At 52.7% G+C, this 19938-nt stretch overlaps 1 protein-coding gene across 3 annotated transcripts in view; it reads left to right on the top strand.

The window, feature by feature from the left end:
* FANCD2 (FA complementation group D2) overlaps nucleotides 1-19938 on the top strand; it is a 536781-nt gene that overhangs the window by 38183 nt on the left and 478660 nt on the right. For all 3 annotated transcript variants that reach the window (XM_029599610.1, XM_029599611.1, XM_029599609.1), the window contains one exon: nucleotides 5987-6039. In XM_029599610.1, the coding sequence (XP_029455470.1) occupies nucleotides 5987-6039 (53 nt within the window). The remainder of the gene's footprint in view (nucleotides 1-5986; nucleotides 6040-19938) is intronic.

Genomic DNA, 19938 nt, shown 5'->3' with positions numbered 1-19938 from the left:
AGGAGGAGGCTATGACCCGTGGGGCGATGACGCCTCGGACGCATCGTCAGAGTTCTCAGTTGACCCCCTCTCGGAGCCTTCCCCTCCGGAGGAATGGTGTCGCTCCTCTCCTGAGGACCTATTTTTCGCCAGCTTCGTGAGGGCAATGGCAGAAGCCATTCCCTTCCAACTCCTGTCGGAGGAGGACTCCCATCATAAGATGCTGGAGGTCCTTCAGTTCATCGACACTCCAAAAGAAGTCGTGGTGGTGCCGGTCCACGACATCTTTAAAGAGCGCCTCCTCCGCATGTGGGAACACCCAGTGTTGTTGGCCCCGGTGAACAGGAAAGCTGATGCGACTTACCTGGTTCTGCAGGCAGGGGGTTTTGAACTTACCCCACCAGTCTGCGGTGGTGGAGTCCAAACTCAAAAAGGCAAGACGCTCCCAGACACATGCTTCTGCCCCTCCGGGGCATGAACACTGGGAGCTCGATGGCATTGGGAGAAAGATGTTTCAGGGGGCAATGCTGGTGGCTCATATTGTGGCCTACCAGCTGTACATGACACATTATGACCGCAACTTATGGAAGCAGGTCCAAGATTTTGCGGAGAGCCTTCCCCAGCAACAGCAGGAATCCCTTACGGCTCTCACCACGCTGGGCCTGGAGGCAGGTAGACACGAGGTCAGGTCGACCTACAACGTCTTTGAGACCGAGCCCGCCTAGCCGGCCGGGGCATCTGCCTTGCGCTGTTGGCTTGGCTCAGAGCCTCCGACCTCTGCCTGGAGGTGCAGGACAGGCTTGCGGACCTCCCCTGTACAGGAGAGAACCTGTTCGGGGGCAGGTGAAAGAGGTTATTGCGCAACTGAAGGATCAGCATGATACTCTTCAGCAACTCTCTGCCAGCCCCTCTGAAGGTCCTGCCAGTGCCAGGAAGTCTTCCAGGCTGGGCCCTTGCAAGCCCTTCTACCGGCCGAGGAAATACTTCCCTCTAGCTGCCTGTACTCGGCCACTGCGGTCAACAGCAGCGGGTACCGAGGGCCCAACCAGCCCCCAGCAGGCCCCGTCCGCCAGTTTTTGACTGGTGGCGAGGGGGCACGAGCCAAACGCCGGTTCCCATGGCGGCCGATCCCCCAGTTGGTGGCAGACTCCTTTGCTTCACCCACCGCTGGGAAGCGATCACTTCAGATCGTTGGGTCCTCTCCATTGTCCACCAGGGCTTCTGCCTAAATTTCAGCAGGCTCCCAGAGTCCGCTCCCCCATGTCCATCGTGGGATTCTTCTGTCCAAGTCGTTCTCCAATCGGAACTTTCCGCCCTTCTAGCGGCGGGCCCGGTAGAACCGGTTCCCTGTGAACAGTGGGGTCACGGCTTCTACTCAAGGTACTTACTCATTCTGAAGAGGAACGGCGGTCTGCGCCCCATTCTCGTCCTCAAGGCATTGAACCGTTTTCTTGTAAGAGAAAAATTCAAGATAGTCTCTCTGGGTTCGCTGATTCTGCTTCTCCGAAGAGGAGACTGGCTCTGTTCCCTCAACTTGAAGGAAGCTTACACCCATATTGCAATTGTCCCCAGCCACAGGAAGTACCTCCACTTTCTGGTGGGGATGGCACATTTTCAATACAAAGTCCTGCCCTTTGGGCTGACATCAGCCCCATGCGTCTTCATGAAATTCTTGGCAGTGGTGGCTGCCTACCTTAGAGTCGCTCTGTCTACGTCTTTCCATACCTGGATGATTTGCTGATCCGGAGTGATTCACACTCCAGGGCCATGAATGCTCTAGCCTTGATGGTCACCACCTTACAGACTCTGGAATTTGTTATCAACTTCCCTAAGTCACACCTCAATCTGTCTCCACAGCTGGACTTCATCAGTGCCAGGTTGGATATGGCACAAGCGAAGGCTTTTCTGCCCAGGGATCGAGGGGTCACCCTCTCTTTGCTGGCTACCCTCGTTCTTAACAAAGCGACGGCACCAGTCCATCTGCTGCTCTGCCTGCTGGGCCATATGGCGGCTTCTGTCCACGTGACCCCCTTGGCCTGCCTCTGCATGAGGGACCCCGCAGTGGGTCTTGCGGTGTTAATGGCGGCAGGCATCCCAGGATTTGGAAGTGCCAGTGATGGTCACAGACCCTCTCAGTCTCTCCCTAGCCTGATGGGAATCCCTGTTTGATGTGAAAATGGGACTCCCATTCCAGCCTGCCCCATCCCAGGTGATCTTTACCACCAATGCCTCGCGTCAGGGGTGGGGGGCCCACACGGACGGTCTGCATAATCAGGGCCTTTGGACTGCGGCCGAGTCCTGTTGCCAGAAAAATTTTCTGGAGTTGCGGGCGATCTGGTACGCCCTGTGGGCCTTCCAGGACAGGCTCTCCTCCAAGGTCATCCTCATCAGAACGGACAACCACGTTGCGATGTGGTACATCAACAAGCAGGGGGAGGCACGGGCTCCTTCCTCCTCTGCCAGGAGGTGTTGCAGTTATGGGATTGGGCCATCTCCAAGGGGATGTATCTGCGGGCCACATACCTGCCAGGTCATCTGAACATGTTGGCGGACCAGCCACACGAGTGGTCCTTGAACCTGGTGGCAGCAGCCAGCTTATTCCGTTGCTGGGGCACGCCTGACATGGACCTGTTTGCCTCTTCCCACAATCACAAGGTGAGCATGTTCTGATCCCGGGGAAGGACAGTCTGGCTTGCGATGCGTTCTCCCTTCACTGGGGACAAGGCCTCCTGTACATGTACCCCCCAATTCCACTCCTCTCTAAGACTCATGAAGCTACAAGAGGACTGAGGGACCATGCTCCTGGTGGCACCCTCCTGGCCAAGGCAGGTGTGGTTTCCTCTGCTCCAGGTCCTGTCTATGAGCGCACCGGTTCTGCTGGGAATGGCCCCCAACCTCCTATCGCAGAACCAGGGCACCTTGTACCACCCGAACCTCCGGGCCCTGGCCCTCATGGCGTGGATGTTGAGCACATGATCCTCCAGCCCCTGCAGATCTTGATGGGGTCTCCAGGGTCTTGATTGAATCCCGGAAATCTTACAGCTTAAAGTGGAGGCGTTTCTCTATCTGGTGCGGGGGCCACGGACTGGACCCTTTCTCCTGCCCACTCCACTGTCTGCTGGATTATTTGTGGCACCTGTCAGAGTCTGGCCTCCAGACTAGCTCGGTCCGAGTGCTGGGGTGCCCATTTCAGTCCAGCCACTGGTCGGGCACTTCATGCGGGGCCTGGTCCAACTGAAGCCCCCGCTTTGCCCGCCAGCAACCCTGTGGGATCTCAGGGTTGTCCTGGCGAGGCTCATGCAGCATCTCTCAAATCCTGTGACCTGAAGTTCCTCACCTGGAAAGTTTATGTTCCTAGTGGCAATCACTTCTGCTCGCAGGGTGAGTGAGATCTAGGCCCTGGTTACGTATGCTCCCTACACAAAATTCTTCCATGATTGTGTGGTGCTGTGCACGCATCCAAAATTTCTGCCCAAGGTGGAGACTGCCTTCCATATCAACCAGTCAATCATCCTTCCCACATTCTTCCCATGGCCTCATTCTCACCCGGGGTAATATGGTCTCCACAACCTAGTCTGCAAGCGGGTGCTCGCTTTCTATGTAGACCGTACAGTCAGCCATAGACAGTCTACCCAGCACTTTCTGTCTTTTGATACCAACAGGCTCGGAACAGCAGTGGAGAAGCAGACCCTATCCAACTGGCTAGCGGATTGCATTGCCTTCTGCTACAAGCAGGCAGGTCTCCAGCTGGCTGGCAGGGTGAAAGCTCACTCTGTGCGGGCTATGGTGACGTCAGTGGCCCACCTGCGTGCTGTCTCCAAAATTTGCAGAGCCGCGACCTGGAGTTCCCTTCATATGTTTGCGGCGCAACCGGGATAGTCGCAAGGACAGCGCTTTTGGCCAGTCTGTCCTCTGCAATCTGTTACAATCTTGAACCCACCTGATCTCATTGTGCCCTTGGTGGGGTCAGACTGTCTCTGTTTCTCCATAACGCCGCAGTTGTGTTCTGCCTGTTGGCACCTTGTTTGGCCACTGTGGGTCCCTCTGTTCACAGGGGGCAGTCTGGAGCTCTGTAACCCACATGTGAGGACTTCTATCCTGCTTGTCCTAGGAGAAAGCGCAGTTGCTTACCTGTAACAGGTGTTCTCCTAGGACAGCAGGCTGTTAGTCCTCCGGAATCCCACCCGCCTCCCCACAATGTTGGGTTCCCTTCGGTTTGTTATGTTATTTTTCTCGCTTGTATTTTTTGCTATGTTACGAGACTGAAGGGGGAACTTGCATGGATGCACGGATAGCAGCAGGCTGGACATGCTCAGTCTGACAGTCAGTTTTCTATGCCGAGCTCCATCTGATGATGTCACCCACATGTGAGGACTAACATCCTGCTGTCCTAGGAGAACACCTGTTACAGGTAATCAACTGTGCTGTACTTAACTAAAAAAAAAAAGTGCACTTGGTTACTCATGTGACTATATACAAGCTATATGCTCATTTCTCTAGGGAATTTTTTTTCAGAGAAATCTTAATTCCCAGTAGATTAAAGAATGATGTGCAGGAAACAGCAAACAATCTCAGCCTTCAATTGTTTGATCTTGTTGAGAATTGAAACATTTTTATTAAATTATGGAGAGCATCACAGGGGTAGCCTGACTAGGCAATTTGATTGTAGTTTTGTTTTGGTTCGTAAAATTAGTCTTTTGGACCTGTATAGTATTTTTCATTCAAGCAGGATTGCAACACATTTTAGGGTTTTTTGCAGCATATGATCAGCACCCATTGGTGGGTGCATAGTATCATAGCTATCATTTGCAATTAGCTAGAAATATAGCTGCATATTTTTTGCTCGAAGTTTTCATCCACTCCTTTGGACTTCAATAATAACATAGTAACAGTTGGCAGAAGAAGACCAAATAGCTCATCCAGTCTGCCTAGCAAGCTGAATATGGTTGCACATTCTGCTCCGTGCAGACCACCCCTAAGCGCTCTCTCAAGGGCAGCAACTGCTGCTTTGTGCAAGTTACCCATTCTGTTAGGGTAGTAACTGCTGTCCTAACAGCATGTTTCTTCTAAGCTTTATGGTATGGGTTTTAACTGCTGCTCCATGCTGTTTACCCCCAAGCCTTATGTTAAGGGTAGTAATATTTACAATCAAAACCAAGCAACTGTAGAAAACATAACAAAATTGCTAGCGACATTTTTACAGCATGACCAGCCTTCGTGATAATTCAGACAATGCCGCTTGACCATGCTGCTTGACCATGCTTGGACTTGGCCATAGAAGTAGCCCTGTGCTGCACAATGCTTTTTCCCCAAATGTCTGCGCATCAGTACCCTGAACCATAAAAGTCAGGGCCCAGCATTGGTTGTTGTCTGAATCCAGTTCCCCCTCTCTCTCCTGGGGATACAGTACAGAGCCTTCATTCCTAACTACTTGGGGTTTTTCACCAACTTTCTCTCTTTAATCTAGTCCAGTCGTTTCAGCAGCCATTGAACAGATCATGGCACATTTTAATAACCCAATGCCAGATTCATATGTATGTATGAAAGATATTAAACATATTCAGCTGCACGTGGAGCAATCAGCTGGCTTCAACATAGTGTAAAATTATAGTTGCTGCTCTGATACATCAGCCAGTGCAGTAGTAGTCCTGGGCTGGGGGCCACAGACCCGGTATGCATGTATTTTGTGCAATAGCTGAGATGCCCTCTTTCAGAAACCATAAATGCTGTTTTTGTAGCATCCTCAGTCCTGGCCAGGCATGGGAATCTAGCCCCAATCTCTCACATGACAGTTCATAATAACTCAAGGATAGTTATTATGAACTGTACCCATACAAGCATGGTCAAGTTATCTAAATCCCCATAATTCTCGGTAGTCATGATAGGTGAGTGGATAACTATTCCATTTAACAGTTTAGGTAATATTGCCTGTGCATAATTGTTGATAGATCCAACACTTTCAACTCTCATGTTATTGCTTATTGGATCTCTCTCTCTCTCTCTGCAGCCAGCTGTTATCAACACACTCTTTGAAAAGCTGCCAGAATTTTTGTATGACAGGTGGGTGTTTTAGGATGTTTTTTTTTTTCTCTAGTTTCTAACCTGTTTACCCATTCCTGCTTCAATGGCTTGTTCCCTGTACGTACCTGGATCAGTCCAGACCATGGGTTATGTCCCCAATCCAGCAGATGGAGTCAGCACAAGCTTCGAGGGGGCGTCACCATATATACTACTACCCCCTCTGCAGGAGTTCAGTATCTTCTGACTCCAGCAGATGCGAGTAGGGGACTCAGGGTTTCTCTCCCTGTGGTTGTAAATTAATCTTTTCCCTTTTTGCTTCCTCCTTTTCTGGGCTGCTGCCTAGTTTGTCTGGTGGATCAAGTTTTTCTCTTTAAAAAAAAACAAAAAACAAAAAACTCTTATTCAAAGGCAGGCTGTGGGGAGGCGTGGCTTACCCCCTGTGTTTGTTTCCCCGCCCGGTGCTGAATCCTAGTAGTTAGGACGGGGTAAGTGATATTATATATTTTGTTTTGTTAGTTTTTCTTTGCAGCTCTCCCCAACCCCGGGGCCTTGCGGCTGCCGGTGGTGACGGTCTTTCAGCGCTGGTGGCTCGGGCAGCCTCGTGGGCTGCTGGGACACACACAAAAGTTTTTCTTCTGCCGGGTTGTGAGGCCAGGAAGGCCCCCCCGCGCCGATTTCTTCAGCGGGCAGTGCAGGCTTTCTGGCCCCCCCGCAGCGGCGGTTTTTCTCGCGGCCACCCTCCCGAGCCTCAATTTATTTTTTTCTTTCAGCCGGCGTTGCTCTCGCGGGGTGCTCCCGATGCCGCGGCCGTCGCGTTGCTCGGCCTGCGGCGAACCGGGATCCAGGATCTCCCGCGAGGGCATCTGCGCTCGGTGCCTTCCCGGGGGGGAAGGCACCTCGCGGTCCATCACCGATTTGGTGTTGCTCTCTGCGATGCCCGGGAGGCGCGGGCCGGCCCCTCCCCCATTCCTGGCGGGAACGGCGGCCATTTTGCAGGCACAGCGCCCTGAGGAGGATCCAGAAGCGCTGGAGGAGGGGGATTCCGATGCGGTTTCTCCGCCGTTATTGCCGGAGCAAGGCCCGCAGAGGCAGGGTCCAACGGGGGTTCCCCCCCCTGGAGCCCCCTCGGGCAGGCCGGGGTTTTTCCCCGGAGTTTGTTTTACTGATGCACACAGCCTACCTCCAGGGGTTGGAGACTCCTGCGGGGCCTCCCCCTCCCAAGATCCCACGGACGTCCCCCCCGGCACAGGCCCCCCCCGCCCCGGCGAGCGCGGGGGCCCCTCATGTTCACCCTCCAGCTCGGGCCCGCTTTTCGGCTGCGGCTGTGGGAGCGGTGTCAGGACCAGCGGATCCGGGGTCTGATCCTCCGGATGGCGGACAAGGAGACTCCATGTCTGAGGGTGACGACCCGCGCACGCTGCGCCTCTTCCAGAGGGACGAGTTGGATGACCTCATTCCACTTATAATTCAGGAATTGGATCTGGACCCACCGCCGGACCCGCCTGTTCCAGTGGCGCCGGCAGTCGTCATTTCTTCAAAGAAGGGGGACCCGGTCCTGGCGGCCCGGCGGCCCAGGGCTCGGGCTTTTCCCATTCACGAATCGTTCCTGCAGCTCCTCACTGGGGAATGGGATACCCCGGAGGCTTCTCTGAAGGACAGCCGGGCCATGGAAAAGCTCTACCCCCTGCCGGAGGATTTCCTGGACCTCATTAAGGCTCCGAAGGTGGACTCCGCGGTGTCGGCGGTCACGAAGAGGACGATGATACCGGTGACAGGAGGTGCGGCCTTGCGGGATACGCAAGATCGCAAATTGGAGGTTTTCCTGAAGAGGGTCTTCGAGGTCTCCGCTCTGGGTATGCGGGCAGCAATGTGCAGTTCCCTGGCCCAGAGGGCGAGTCTTCTCTGGGTACAACAGCTGCTCACGTCGCAGGAACTGCCCGCGGAGGAGGCCGCCCAGGCAGACAGGCTAGAAGCGGCGGTGGCGTATGGGGCGGATGCCTCGTACGACCTGTTTCGGATCCTAGCAAGATCCATGGTGTCGGTAGTGGCGGCACGGCGCCTCCTGTGGCTTCGCAACTGGGCGGCGGATACGTCCTCCAAGTCGAGTCTGGGCTCCCTTCCATTCAGAGGTAAGTTCCTCTTCGGGGAGGACCTGGATCAGATCATCAAGTCTCTGGGGGAAAATGTGGTTCATCGGCTGCCGGAGGACAGATATCGGCCTTCGCGAGCCTATGCCTCTTCCCGGACCAGAGCCAGGGCGCAACGGCGCTACAGGAGCTACAGGTCATCGGGCTCTAGGCCCGCCGCCTCCAGGCCACAGACCTGGTCACGTTCCTTTCGTGGACGGAGGCTCGCCCGCACCACCCCCGGAGCAGGTAACCCCTCTCCTAAGCCTTCGCAATGATGTCAGGCTCGCCCACTCCGCCAGTCCTAGAATTGGGGGACGGCTGGCGTTTTTCTACCAGGAGTGGGCGCAGATCACCTCGGACCAGTGGGTCCTGGACACCATAGAGCACGGCTACGCATTGGAATTTGTCCGTCCTCCACAGGCAAGGTTCATTTTCTCCCCCTGCGGGTCGGTGCTCAAGAGACGGGCGGTGCAGGCGACGTTGGACAGACTTCGGGATATAGGGGCTATCGCCCCCGTGCCCTCCGGAGAGGTGGGCTCGGGCCACTATTCCATCTACTTCGTCGTGCCAAAGAAGGACGGGTCCTTCCGGCCCATCCTGGATCTCAAGAAAATCAACAAATGCCTCCGAGTGGTCCGATTTCGCATGGAAACACTGCGGTCCGTGATTGCGGCGGTACATCGGGGGGAGTTCCTCGCCTCTCTGGACCTCACGGAGGCCTACCTGCACATTCCCATCCGCCGGGACCATCACTGTCTCCTCCGGTTCAAGATCCTGGACCAGCACTTTCAGTTCATAGCGCTCCCGTTCGGATTGGCGACGGCACCGCGTACCTTTACCAAGATCATGGTCGTTGTGGCGGCAGCCCTTCGAAAGGAGGGCGTGCTGGTCCATCCCTACTTGGACGATTGGCTCATTCGGGCGAAGTCCTTCAGCCAGGGACAAGCAGCGGTGCGCAGGGTGGTCCAGTTTCTACAGTCCCTGGGCTGGGTGGTGAACTTCTCCAAGAGCTCCCTCGTACCCTCGCAGCGCTTGGATTTTTTGGGAGCGTCCTTCGACACCCGGCTGGGCAAAGTCTTCCTGCGTCAGGACAAGGCGCAATCGTTGCGGGAGCATGTACTGCGGTTCTCTGCCTTGCAAGATCCCACCTCCTGGGACTACCTCCAACTCCTGGGGGTGATGGGTTCCACCATCGACATGGTCCCCTGGGCGTTTGCGCATCTCAGGCCCTTGCAGTGGGCGCTCCTCTCCCGTTGGAAACCGGTTTCGCAGGACTACCAGATGATTCTCCCACTTCCACAAAAGGCCAGGGACAGTCTGGGCTGGTGGCTGGAGCCGTCGAGTCTGGCCCACGGAGTGTCTCTCGACTTGCCCAATTGGGTGATAGTAACCACCGATGCCAGTCTGCTGGGCTGGGGTGCGGTCTGCGATCGAAGCGCCACGCAGGGGACGTGGTCCGCGGTGGAGGCGAAGTGGTCCATCAACCGTCTGGAAACCAGAGCGGTCAGGCTAGCTCTGCGACACTTTCTGCCGCTCCTTCGGAACCGGGAGGTCAGAATCCTATCAGACAATGCTACCACCGTGGCCTACATCAACCGCCAAGGCGGCACGCGCAGCCCGCAGGTAGCGCTAGAGGCGGCGCTGCTGATGCAATGGGCGGAGCGTCATCTCGTTCGACTAGCGGCCTCGCACATCGCCGGAGTGGACAACGTGCAGGCGGACTTCCTCAGTCGTCAGCTGCTGGACCCCGGAGAGTGGTCTCTGTCCGAGGAAGCGATGCAACTTCTAGTCCGGCGTTGGGGTGCCCCCCACTTGGATTTGATGGCCTCCGCTCTCAACGCCAAGGCTCCTCGCTTCTTCAGTCGCCGGAGAGAGCGCGGCGCGGAGGGAGTGGATGCGCTGGCCCTTCCGTGGCCGTCTCATCTTCTTCTCTACGCGTTTCCACCATGGCCCCTGGTGGGCAGAATGCTTCGCAGAATAGAAAGTCATCAGGGGACCGTAATCTTCGTCGCTCCGGAATGGCCCAGGAGGCCTTGGTTCGCGGACCTGATACAACTGGTGATTGACGGGCCAGTCCGACTGGGGCACCTCCCCCGTCTCTTACGTCAGGGCCCGGTATTTTTCGATCAGGCAGAACTCTTCTGTCTTGCGGCCTGGCTTTTGAGAGGCGCCGCCTCCGGCGCCGGGGCTACCCAGAGGCGGTAGTATCCACTCTTCTGCGGGCACGTAAGACATCGACGTCGGTGGCCTATGTTCGTGTCTGGAAGGTGTTCGAGCTGTGGTGTGCTAGTCAGGACACGAGACCTACGAAGGCTTCGGTACCTAAGGTCCTGCAGTTTTTACAGGCGGGGGTGGACAAAGGACTCGCCTATAATTCTCTGCGGGTGCAGGTGGCCGCCCTGGGGTCGCTGTTGCGTGATGGCGGTTCCCTGCTGCAGCATCCGGACATTGCGCGTTTCCTCAAGGGGGTCAAGCATTTACGGCCTCCAGTACGGGACCCGTGTCCCTCCTGGAGTCTCAACCTGGTGCTTCGCTCCCTGTCGGGACCACCGTTCGAGCCGCTGAGCACTGCTACGATCAAGGATCTCACCCTCAAAGCGGTATTCCTGGTGGCCATCTGTTCCGCTCGCCGCATCTCGGAGCTGCAGGCTCTGTCGTGTAGAGAGCCTTACCTGCGTTTCTCCGACTCTGGAGTGTCGCTTCGCACAGTGCCTTCCTTCCTACCAAAAGTGGTGTCTGCATTCCATGTGAATCAGATGGTGGAATTGCCGTCCTTTTCTTCCTCCGAGCCGAAGGCTCTCCGACTATTGGATGTCAGGCGCACGCTGCGCCTCTATCTGGAGGCTACCAATGAGTTCCGGATTTCGGATCATCTCTTCGTGCTTTGGTCTGGTCCCAGGAAGGGGTCTCAGGCCTCGAAAGCGACCATTGCGAGGTGGTTGAAGGCGAGCATTGCTGCTTCATACATTGGGGCGGGGCGGAGCGGACTCCCCCGCCCGGCATTGTAGCTCATTCTACTCGTTCTCAGGCGGCTTCCTGGGCGGAGGCTCGTTCGGTCTCTACTCAGGAAATCTGCAGAGCAGCTACCTGGAAATCGTTACACACGTTCTCCAGGCACTATCGTCTGCACCTCGCCTCCTCAGTCACGGGACATTTTGGCGAACAGGTTCTCCGAGCAGGCCTCGCAGGACCCCACCCGATTTAGGGAAGCTTGGGTACATCCCATGGTCTGGACTGATCCAGGTACGTACAGGGAAAAGAAAATTATTACTTACCTGCTAATTTTCGTTCCTGTAGTACCATGGATCAGTCCAGACGCCCACCGCACTTGGGTCTTTCCTTCCTGCTCGACTCTTCTCTACGGGACTGTAGTGTGATAGGGCTTTCCCGGCTCCTCAGTCGCACTGTTTCTCACAGCCCCCTGCATGTTGGCGTGCTGTTTACGCAGCGTCCTACCCGTTGGTAGGACGGTTCCAGTTTTTCTATTACGGTTACACGGTTTATTGTTGCCGGTTCTTATAAACTTGATCCACTAAAGGGGTTCTATTTCTACTCGGGCTTTGATATACTCGATACTGAACTCCTGCAGAGGGGGTAGTAGTATATATGGTGACGCCCCCTCGAAGCTTGTGCTGACTCCATCTGCTGGATTGGGGACATAACCCATGGTCTGGACTGATCCATGGTACTACAGGAACGAAAATTAGCAGGTAAGTAATAATTTTCTTATTGCAAGCTTTCTGACAAAAGGAAGGAATGAAAAGCAGTAGAAGAATTTAAAATAATGGCTCCTGTTTTTGCTGTTTTATTCTTAACACATTTCATTTCATGATATTATTCCGATATGTCATCTTAAGAATGTTATTTTTTACTCTGAATGTTCTTTATGTGAGCAATTTTAAGGTTCTTTGATATGATGTGATGTGTTAGAATATTTTAGTTTTGTATACTTTATTCTCACAGGACAAGCAGGATGGTAGTCCTCACATATGGGTGACATCATCAGGATGGAGCCCAATCACGGAAAACTTCTGTCAAAGTTTCCAGAACTTTGACTGGCCCCTACTGGGCATGCCCAGCATGGCACTAACCCTGCAGCCAGCAGGGGTCCCCCTTCAGTCTTCTTTTTTCCGCGCAGCAGTAGCCTCGCGGTTTAGGAGCTCTGAACACGTTCCTGACAGGAATTTTTTCCTCACGGACTTTTTTAAAATATCTTGCCCCACAGGGGTCCCTCCTCTAACTTTCTCTGGTCGCGGTACTCTGGTAAGTTTTTTCGCCGTTTTTCGTCGGTTACTGTCGAGTTTGGTCCTCGCGGCCTACTGTCCATCGACCGTACCGCGGCTCGATTTTTTTCTATGGCGATGGCGTCAGGTTTTCGTCGGTGCCCGGATTGTACTCGCACCATGTCGATCACAGACCCTCATAGAGTCTGTGTAATGTGCTTAGGCCGTGAGCATGATGTCCTGACTTGCACCAAATGTGCCCTCATGACACAAAAAGGTCGCAAAGCCAGAATGGAGAAGATGGGACTCCTCTTCCGTGCTCACACCCCGACACCGTCCATCGCATCAACGTCATCGGAACCGGTACCGTCAAAGTCACACCAACATCGACAACCATCCGGTGACCGCCCGCCATCGACGTCTTCACGGCCATCGACTCCCGTTTCTCCCCCTCAAGATCGAGGGGATCGAAGGGAGAAACATCGCCATCGGCATTGGAAGTCTTGGACTGTCGAGGGAGCAAAATCATCGACCTCACCACCGTCCGAGCCACCATCGAAGAAGCCCCGTCCAGGAACGGCACCGACCACTCCTGCGACCAGGACATCGAGGCAACCCTCACCTGATCGGGGTTTGGGAGTCGCGATTCTGCCTGTAAAGGTGATCCCTCCGACTGTGCCTCAGCCTTCCTCTTCCGTCATGGAGCCGGAGCTGATTGCCCAAGGTCTCCGGGAAGAACTGGACCGGCTGGTCCAGGAGGCCATCGACAAGGCGATGCAACAGCTCCAGGTCCCTCCGGCACTGACATCGGTACCGAGAGTGGAACTGGTCACCGACCCGATTCCAGCAGCACTGGCACCGCTGCTATCCCGGATGGAGGCGCTCATGACTGCCCTTCCACCGGTGATTCCCGGGTCTCCGATGGCTCCGGTGCACTCCCCGATGACAGCCTCATCGGGAGGAGAAACATCGTTTCGCATCCCTCCTTCGGGAGTTCTGCCTCAGCCATCGATGCCATGTCGTCCCTCGCCATGGATTCATTCATCGGGAGCGATACGCACATCGGCACCATCGATGCCTTCGATACCGGCACCGATGCCTTCCAGGCTGTCCACGGTGCCCCCGGCGATTCCTTTGATTTTCTCGGAGCCTCAGCTGGGGCCTTCAGGTATCCAACCCCCTTCTCGTCCTACAGGTCAGCCTACTGATCCTTATGTCACCTGGGGTGATGATACTTCCTCAGACACCGATAACTTACCTTCACCTCCCTCTCCTACTGAAAGTAGAAAGCGTTCTCCTCCAGAGGACCTCTCTTTCATTAATTTTGTGAAGGAAATGTCAGATTTGGTCCCTTTCCAGCTTCAGATGGAGCAAGACGATAGGCACCAGATGATGGAGCTTCTCCAATTCCTGGATGCCCCTAAGGTGATCACTTCTATTCCCATTCATCAAGTTCTTCTTGACCTCCTCAAAAAGAACTGGGAAAATCCTGGATCCATTGCCCCAGTACACAGAAAGGCTGACACTACTTATCTGGTACAGTCAGCCCCTGGCTTTCAAAAATCTCAGCTTGACCACCACTCAGTTGTGGTGGAATCAGCTGAAAAGAAAGCAAAAAGGACAAAACCACACTCTTCTACCCCTCCTGTCAAAGAACACAAGTTCCTCGACAATGTTGGTCGTCGAGTGTTCCAAGGGGCCATGCTTATCTCCAGGATTGCTTCTTACCAGCTGAATATGACCCAATACAACAGGGTCATTTTCAAGCAAATACAGGATTTCTCTGAAACCCTGCCTGACCAATTCCAAGAACATCTTCAAACCCTTGTTCACAAGGGGTTTGAAGCAGGAAAGCATGAGATAAGAACAGCCTACGATATCTTAGACACCTCCACTAGAGTGTCTGCAGCTGCCATTTTGGCAAGACGCTGGGCCTGGCTCAAGTCTTCTGACCTTCGCCCAGAAGTACAAGACAGGCTCTCTGACCTGCCCTGTATAGGAGATAATCTGTTCGGTGAACAGATTCAGCAAATAGTGGCTGAATTAAAGGACCATCATGAGACCCTCAAACAGCTCTCATCGATACCTTCTGACTTCCCTTCTAGACAGCCCTTCAAGAAGGACTCTAAGAAGTCATTCTTCCATCCAAGGAAGTACTATCCTGCACCAACAAGGTCCCGAGTTACGAGGCCTTATCAGAAATCTCAGCCCCGCCAGCCCTGGAAGCAAAAGCCACAAGCAGCTCCCCAGCCGGGGCCTGCTTCAGGTTTTTGACGTTCCCTTGGAGAGCAGCAGCCTGATCCCTCTGCCAGCCATACCAGTGGGAGGTCGATTGTGCCATTTTCACAGCATGTGGCAATCAATCACAACCGACCAATGGGTGCTAGCAATCATTGCTCAGGGTTACCACCTGAATTTTCTTGCTCTTCCACCGGATTTACCACCTCTACAAGCGTGGAGAGTAAACGACCACTCTCTCCCTCTGGAGCAGGAGGTTTCCCTTCTTCTCCAGTTAAGAGCAATAGAACCCATCCCTCTTTCACAACAAGGCCTAGGGTTCTATTCCCGGTACTTTTTGATCTCCAAAAAATCCGGGGGTCTTCGTCCAATTCTGGATCTACGTGCCCTCACAAGTACCTCCAGCGGGAAAAATTCAAGAAGGTAACCTTGGGCTCGCTTCTACCTCTTCTACAAAGAGGAGACTGGCTCTGCTCTCTGGACCTCCAGGACGCGTACACCCACATTGCGATAGCTTCAGCTCATCGCAAGTATCTCAGGTTTTTAGTAGGCCCAAAGCACTATCAATACCGAGTGCTTCCATTCGGCCTAGCATCGGCACCACGAGTCTTCACCAAATGTCTCGTAGTTGTCATAGCCTTTCTCAGGAAAGAAGGTGTTCGCGTCTACCCCTATCTAGACGACTGGTTAATCAGGGCCCCAACCCAGCAAGCCGCTCGATCGTCCCTGGATTTGACCCTACACACTCTAATTTCTCTAGGATTTCTCGTCAATTACGAGAAATCCTATTTAGTCCCATCTCAAACCTTGTCGTTCATTGGGGCATACTTGGACACCTTACAGGCAAAAGCCTTTCTACCTCATCAACGAGTGCAAACCCTCGTTTCTCTTGCTCACCAGTTGCAGTCTCAGCATACAGCAACAGCTCGACAATTCCTTGTCCTTCTCGGACATATGGCGTCCTCAGTCCATCTCACACCAATGGCCCGCCTGGCCATGAGAGTCACGCATTGGACTCTGAGGTCACAATGGATTCAAGCGACTCAGCCTCTGTCAACCATTGTTCACATCACCGACGCACTCCGTCTGTCTCTCACCTGGTGGAAAGGTCAGAACCATCTCCTCCATGGACTGCCTTTTCATCTGCCAGATCCTCAACTCATTCTCACCACCGATGCTTCCAACCTCGGTTGGGGAGCTCATGTGAATGATCCGCAGTCACAAGGATTTTGGTCTCCAGAGGAAGCCAAACACCAGATAAATTTCCTGGAGCTTCGAGCGATGCGCTATGCTCTCAGAGCTTTTCAGGATTCTCTATCAAATCATTATCCTGATTCAGACGGACAACCAGGTGGCCATGTGGCACATCAACAAGCAGGGAGGCACAGGCTCCTTCCTTCTGTGTCAGGAAGCTGCGCAGATTTGGGCAGAAGCGCTCTCCCGCTCTATGTACTTCAGGGCCATCTACTTGCCGGGAGTACACAATGTCTTGGCAGACAAACTGAGTCGTGTCTTCCAACCACACGAGTGGTTTCTCAACCCCTCGGTAGCGACCTCTCTTTTCCAACAATGGGGTTATCCCCAAATAGACCTCTTTGCGTCCCCTCAGAACCACAAAGTGGACAATTACTGCTCCCTCATTCGGAGCGAGCGCTCTCAGCCCAGGGATGCATTCTCCCTCTCGTGGGCAAACGGTCTGCTTTATGCATTCCCTCCACTTCCTCTTCTCTCGAAGACTCTCATGAAGCTCCGTCAGGACAAGGGAACCATGATCCTGATAGCACCTCACTGGCCACGCCAAGTGTGGTTTCCCATACTCCAGGATCTCTCCATCCACAGGCACATTCCCTTGGGAACGCACCCGCTTCTGATCACTCAGAACGACGGATGTCTACACCATCCCAATCTTCAGGCCTTGTCCCTGACAGCATGGATGTTGAAAGGTTAATCCTTCAACCACTTAACCTTTCAGATTCGGTTTCTCGTGTCCTGATTGCTTCACGGAAGCCTTCCACAAGAAAGTCTTATTCCTATAAATGGAAAAGGTATACATCATGGTGTTCTTCGCAATCCCTTGATCCTTTTTCCTGTCCAATCCCAAGGTTTTTGGGCTGTCTCTGGCATTTATCGGAATCAGGTCTAAAGACCTCTTCCATCAGAATGCATGTCAGTGCGGTAGCCGCCTTCCATAAAGGTGTCGGGGATGTCCCTATATCAGTACAACCCCTCGTAACTCGTTTTTTTAAAGGCTTATTCCATATCAAGCCACCTTTACATCCTCCAGCCCCTTCTTGGGACCTTAATCTGGTTCCCGGGCAGCTCATGAAACCATCCTTCGAACCTCTTCACTCCTGTGACCTAAAATATCTCACATGGAAAGTGATTTTCCTTTTAGCTATCACTTCAGCCCGCAGGCATTCCTTTCCAAGACTGTGTTAAAGCACACTCTGTGAGGGCCATAGAAACATAGAAATGACGGCAGAAGAAGACCAAATGGCCCATCCAGTCTGCCCAGCAAGCTTCACACATTTTTTCTCTCATACTTATCTGTTTCTCTTAGCTCTTGGTTCTATTTACCTTCCTCCCCCACCATTGAAATATCTAGCTTGATTAGTTAGGGGTAGTAGGGGTAGTAACTGCCGCAATAAGCAAGCTACACCCATGCTTATTTGTTTTACCCAGACTATGTTATACAGTCCTTATTGGTTGTTTTTCTTCTCCCCTGCTGTTGAAGCAGGGAGCTATGCTGGAAATGCAGGGAGCTATGCTGGAAATGCGTGATGTATCAGTCTTCTCCCATGCCGTTGAAGCAGAGAGCCATGCTGGATATGCATCGAAAGTGAAGTATCAGACACATTTGGTTGGGGTAGTAACCGCCGTAACAAGCCAGCTACTCCCCGCTTTGTGAGTGCGAACCCTTTTTTCTTCTCCCCTGTCGTTGAAGCAGAGAACTATGCTGTATATGCATTGAAGGTGAAGTATCAGGCTTATTTGGTTTGGGGTAGTAACCGCCGTAACAAGCCAGCTACTCCCCTCTTTGTGAGTGTAAATCCATTTTTCCACATTTCCTCTTGCTGTTGAAGCTTAGAGCGATGTTGGAGTCACAGTAAGCATGTGTATGTTTATTGAATAAGGGTATTGTCTCCAGGCAGTAGCTGTCATTCTGGTGAGTCACCCACTCTTCATTGGCGGCCTCTTGACTTTATGGATCCACAGTGTTTATCCCACGCCCCTTTGAAGTCCTTCACAGTTCTGGTCTTCACCACATCCTCCGGAAGGGCATTCCAGGCGTCCACCACCCTCTCCGTGAAGAAATACTTCCTGACATTGGTTCTGAATCTTCCTCCCTGGAGCTTCAAATCGTGACCCCTGGTTCTGCTGATTTTTTTCCTACGGAACAGGTTTGTCGTTGTCTTTGGATCATTAAAACCTTTCAAGTATCTGAAAGTCTGTATCATATCACCTCTGCTCCTCCTTTCCTCCAGGGTGTACATATTTAGATTCTTCAATCTCTCCTCGTACGTCATGCGATGAAGATCCTCCACCTTCCTGGTCGCCCTTCTCTGTACCGCTTCCATCTTGTCTTTGTCTTTTTGTAGATACGGTCTCCAGAACTGAACACAGTACTCCAGGTGAGGCCTCACCAAGGACCTGTACAAGGGAATAATCACTTCCCTTTTCTTACTCGATATTCCTCTCTCTATGCAGCCCAGCATTCTTCTGGCTTTTGCTATCACCTTGTCGCATTGTTTCGCAGACTTCATATCATTAGACACTATCACCCCAAGGTCCCTCTCCTGCTCCGTGCACATGAGCTTTTCCCCCCCCATCGAATACAGTTCATTCGGATTTCCACTCCCCATATGCATGACTTTGCACTTCTTGGCATTGAATCTGAGCTGCCATATCTTCGACCACTCTTCCAGTTTCCTTAGATCCTGTCTCATTCTCTCCACTCCTTCCGGCGTGTCCACTCTGTTGCTGATCTTCGTGTCATCCGCAAAAAGACAAACCTTACCTTCTATCCCGTCCGCAATGTCGCTCACAAAGATATTGAACAGGACCGGTCCCAACACCGATCCTTGCGGTACACCACTTAAAACCGCTCTCTCTTCAGAGAAGGTTCCATTTACCATCACACATTGTCTTCTGTCAGCCAATTTGCAATCCAGGTCACCACCTCGGCCCTCACTCCTAAGCTTCTGGTTTTATTCACCAGTCTCCTGTGTGGAACCGTATCAAAAGCTTTGCTGAAATCCAAGTATATGATATCAAGCGCTCTTCCTCGATCCAATTCCTTGGTTACCCAGTCAAAAAAGTTAATCAGATTTGTCTGACAGGATCTTCCCCTGGTGAATCCATGTTGCCTCTGGTCCATCAATTCTCCGGACTGTAGATAGTTCACTATTCTCTCTTTCAGCAGTGACTCCATTACTTTTCCCACCACCGAAGTGAGGCTAACCGGTCTGTAGTTGCCAGCCTCCTCCCTGTTCCCACTCTTGTGAAGCGGGACCACCACCGCTCTTCTCCAATCACTCGGCACCACTCCCGTTTCTAGGGATCTATTGAACAGGTCACACAGCGGAGCTGCCAGAACATCTCTGAGCTCCCTCAATATCCTTGGATGAATCCCATCAGGCCCATGGCTTTGTCCACTTTCAGGTTCTTTAGCTCTTCCCACACATTTTCTACTGTAAAAGGATTTATATCCATTCCACTTCCCTCCAGTTTCTTGTTGTGTAGAGATGGTCCTTCTCCAGGGTCTTCTTTAGTGAACACAGAGCTGAAGTATTCGTTTAATATTTCTGCCATTTCTTTGTCTCTCTCCACATATTGATCATTACCACCTTTCAATTTCACTATACCACTTTGGACCTTTCTCTTTTCGCTGATGTATCTGAAAAATGTTTTGTCACCATTTTTTATCTCCTTGGCAATCCTCTCTTCTGCTTGACTCTTTGCCAACTTGATTAATTTCTTTGTCTCCCTCAGTTGATACAAATATTCTTCTTTGTGCTCCTCCCTTTGGGATCTTTTATATTTCTTGAATGCTGTTCTTTTAGCTTTAATTTTGTCAGCCACCTCCTTTGAGAACCAGATAGGTTTCAATTTTCTTTTGCTTTTCTTTACATTTCTAACATATAGAGCAGTTGCCTTGGTGATTGCTCCTTTTAGATTGGTCCACTGTTGATCCACATCTCTCTCGTTCTCCCATCCTTTAAGTTCTTCCTCCAGGTACTTCCCCATTTCCTCAAAGTCTGTGTTTTTGAACTGTAAAACTCGGGTCTTTGTGGTTCTTTTCCCTATTCTTTTAGTGATATTAAACCATACCGTTTGATGATCACTGG

This window comes from Rhinatrema bivittatum, chromosome 4, assembly GCF_901001135.1.
Source record: "Rhinatrema bivittatum chromosome 4, aRhiBiv1.1, whole genome shotgun sequence".
NCBI classification, from domain to species: Eukaryota; Metazoa; Chordata; class Amphibia; order Gymnophiona; family Rhinatrematidae; genus Rhinatrema; species Rhinatrema bivittatum.
This window is presented reverse-complemented; position numbering and strand designations above follow the sequence as displayed.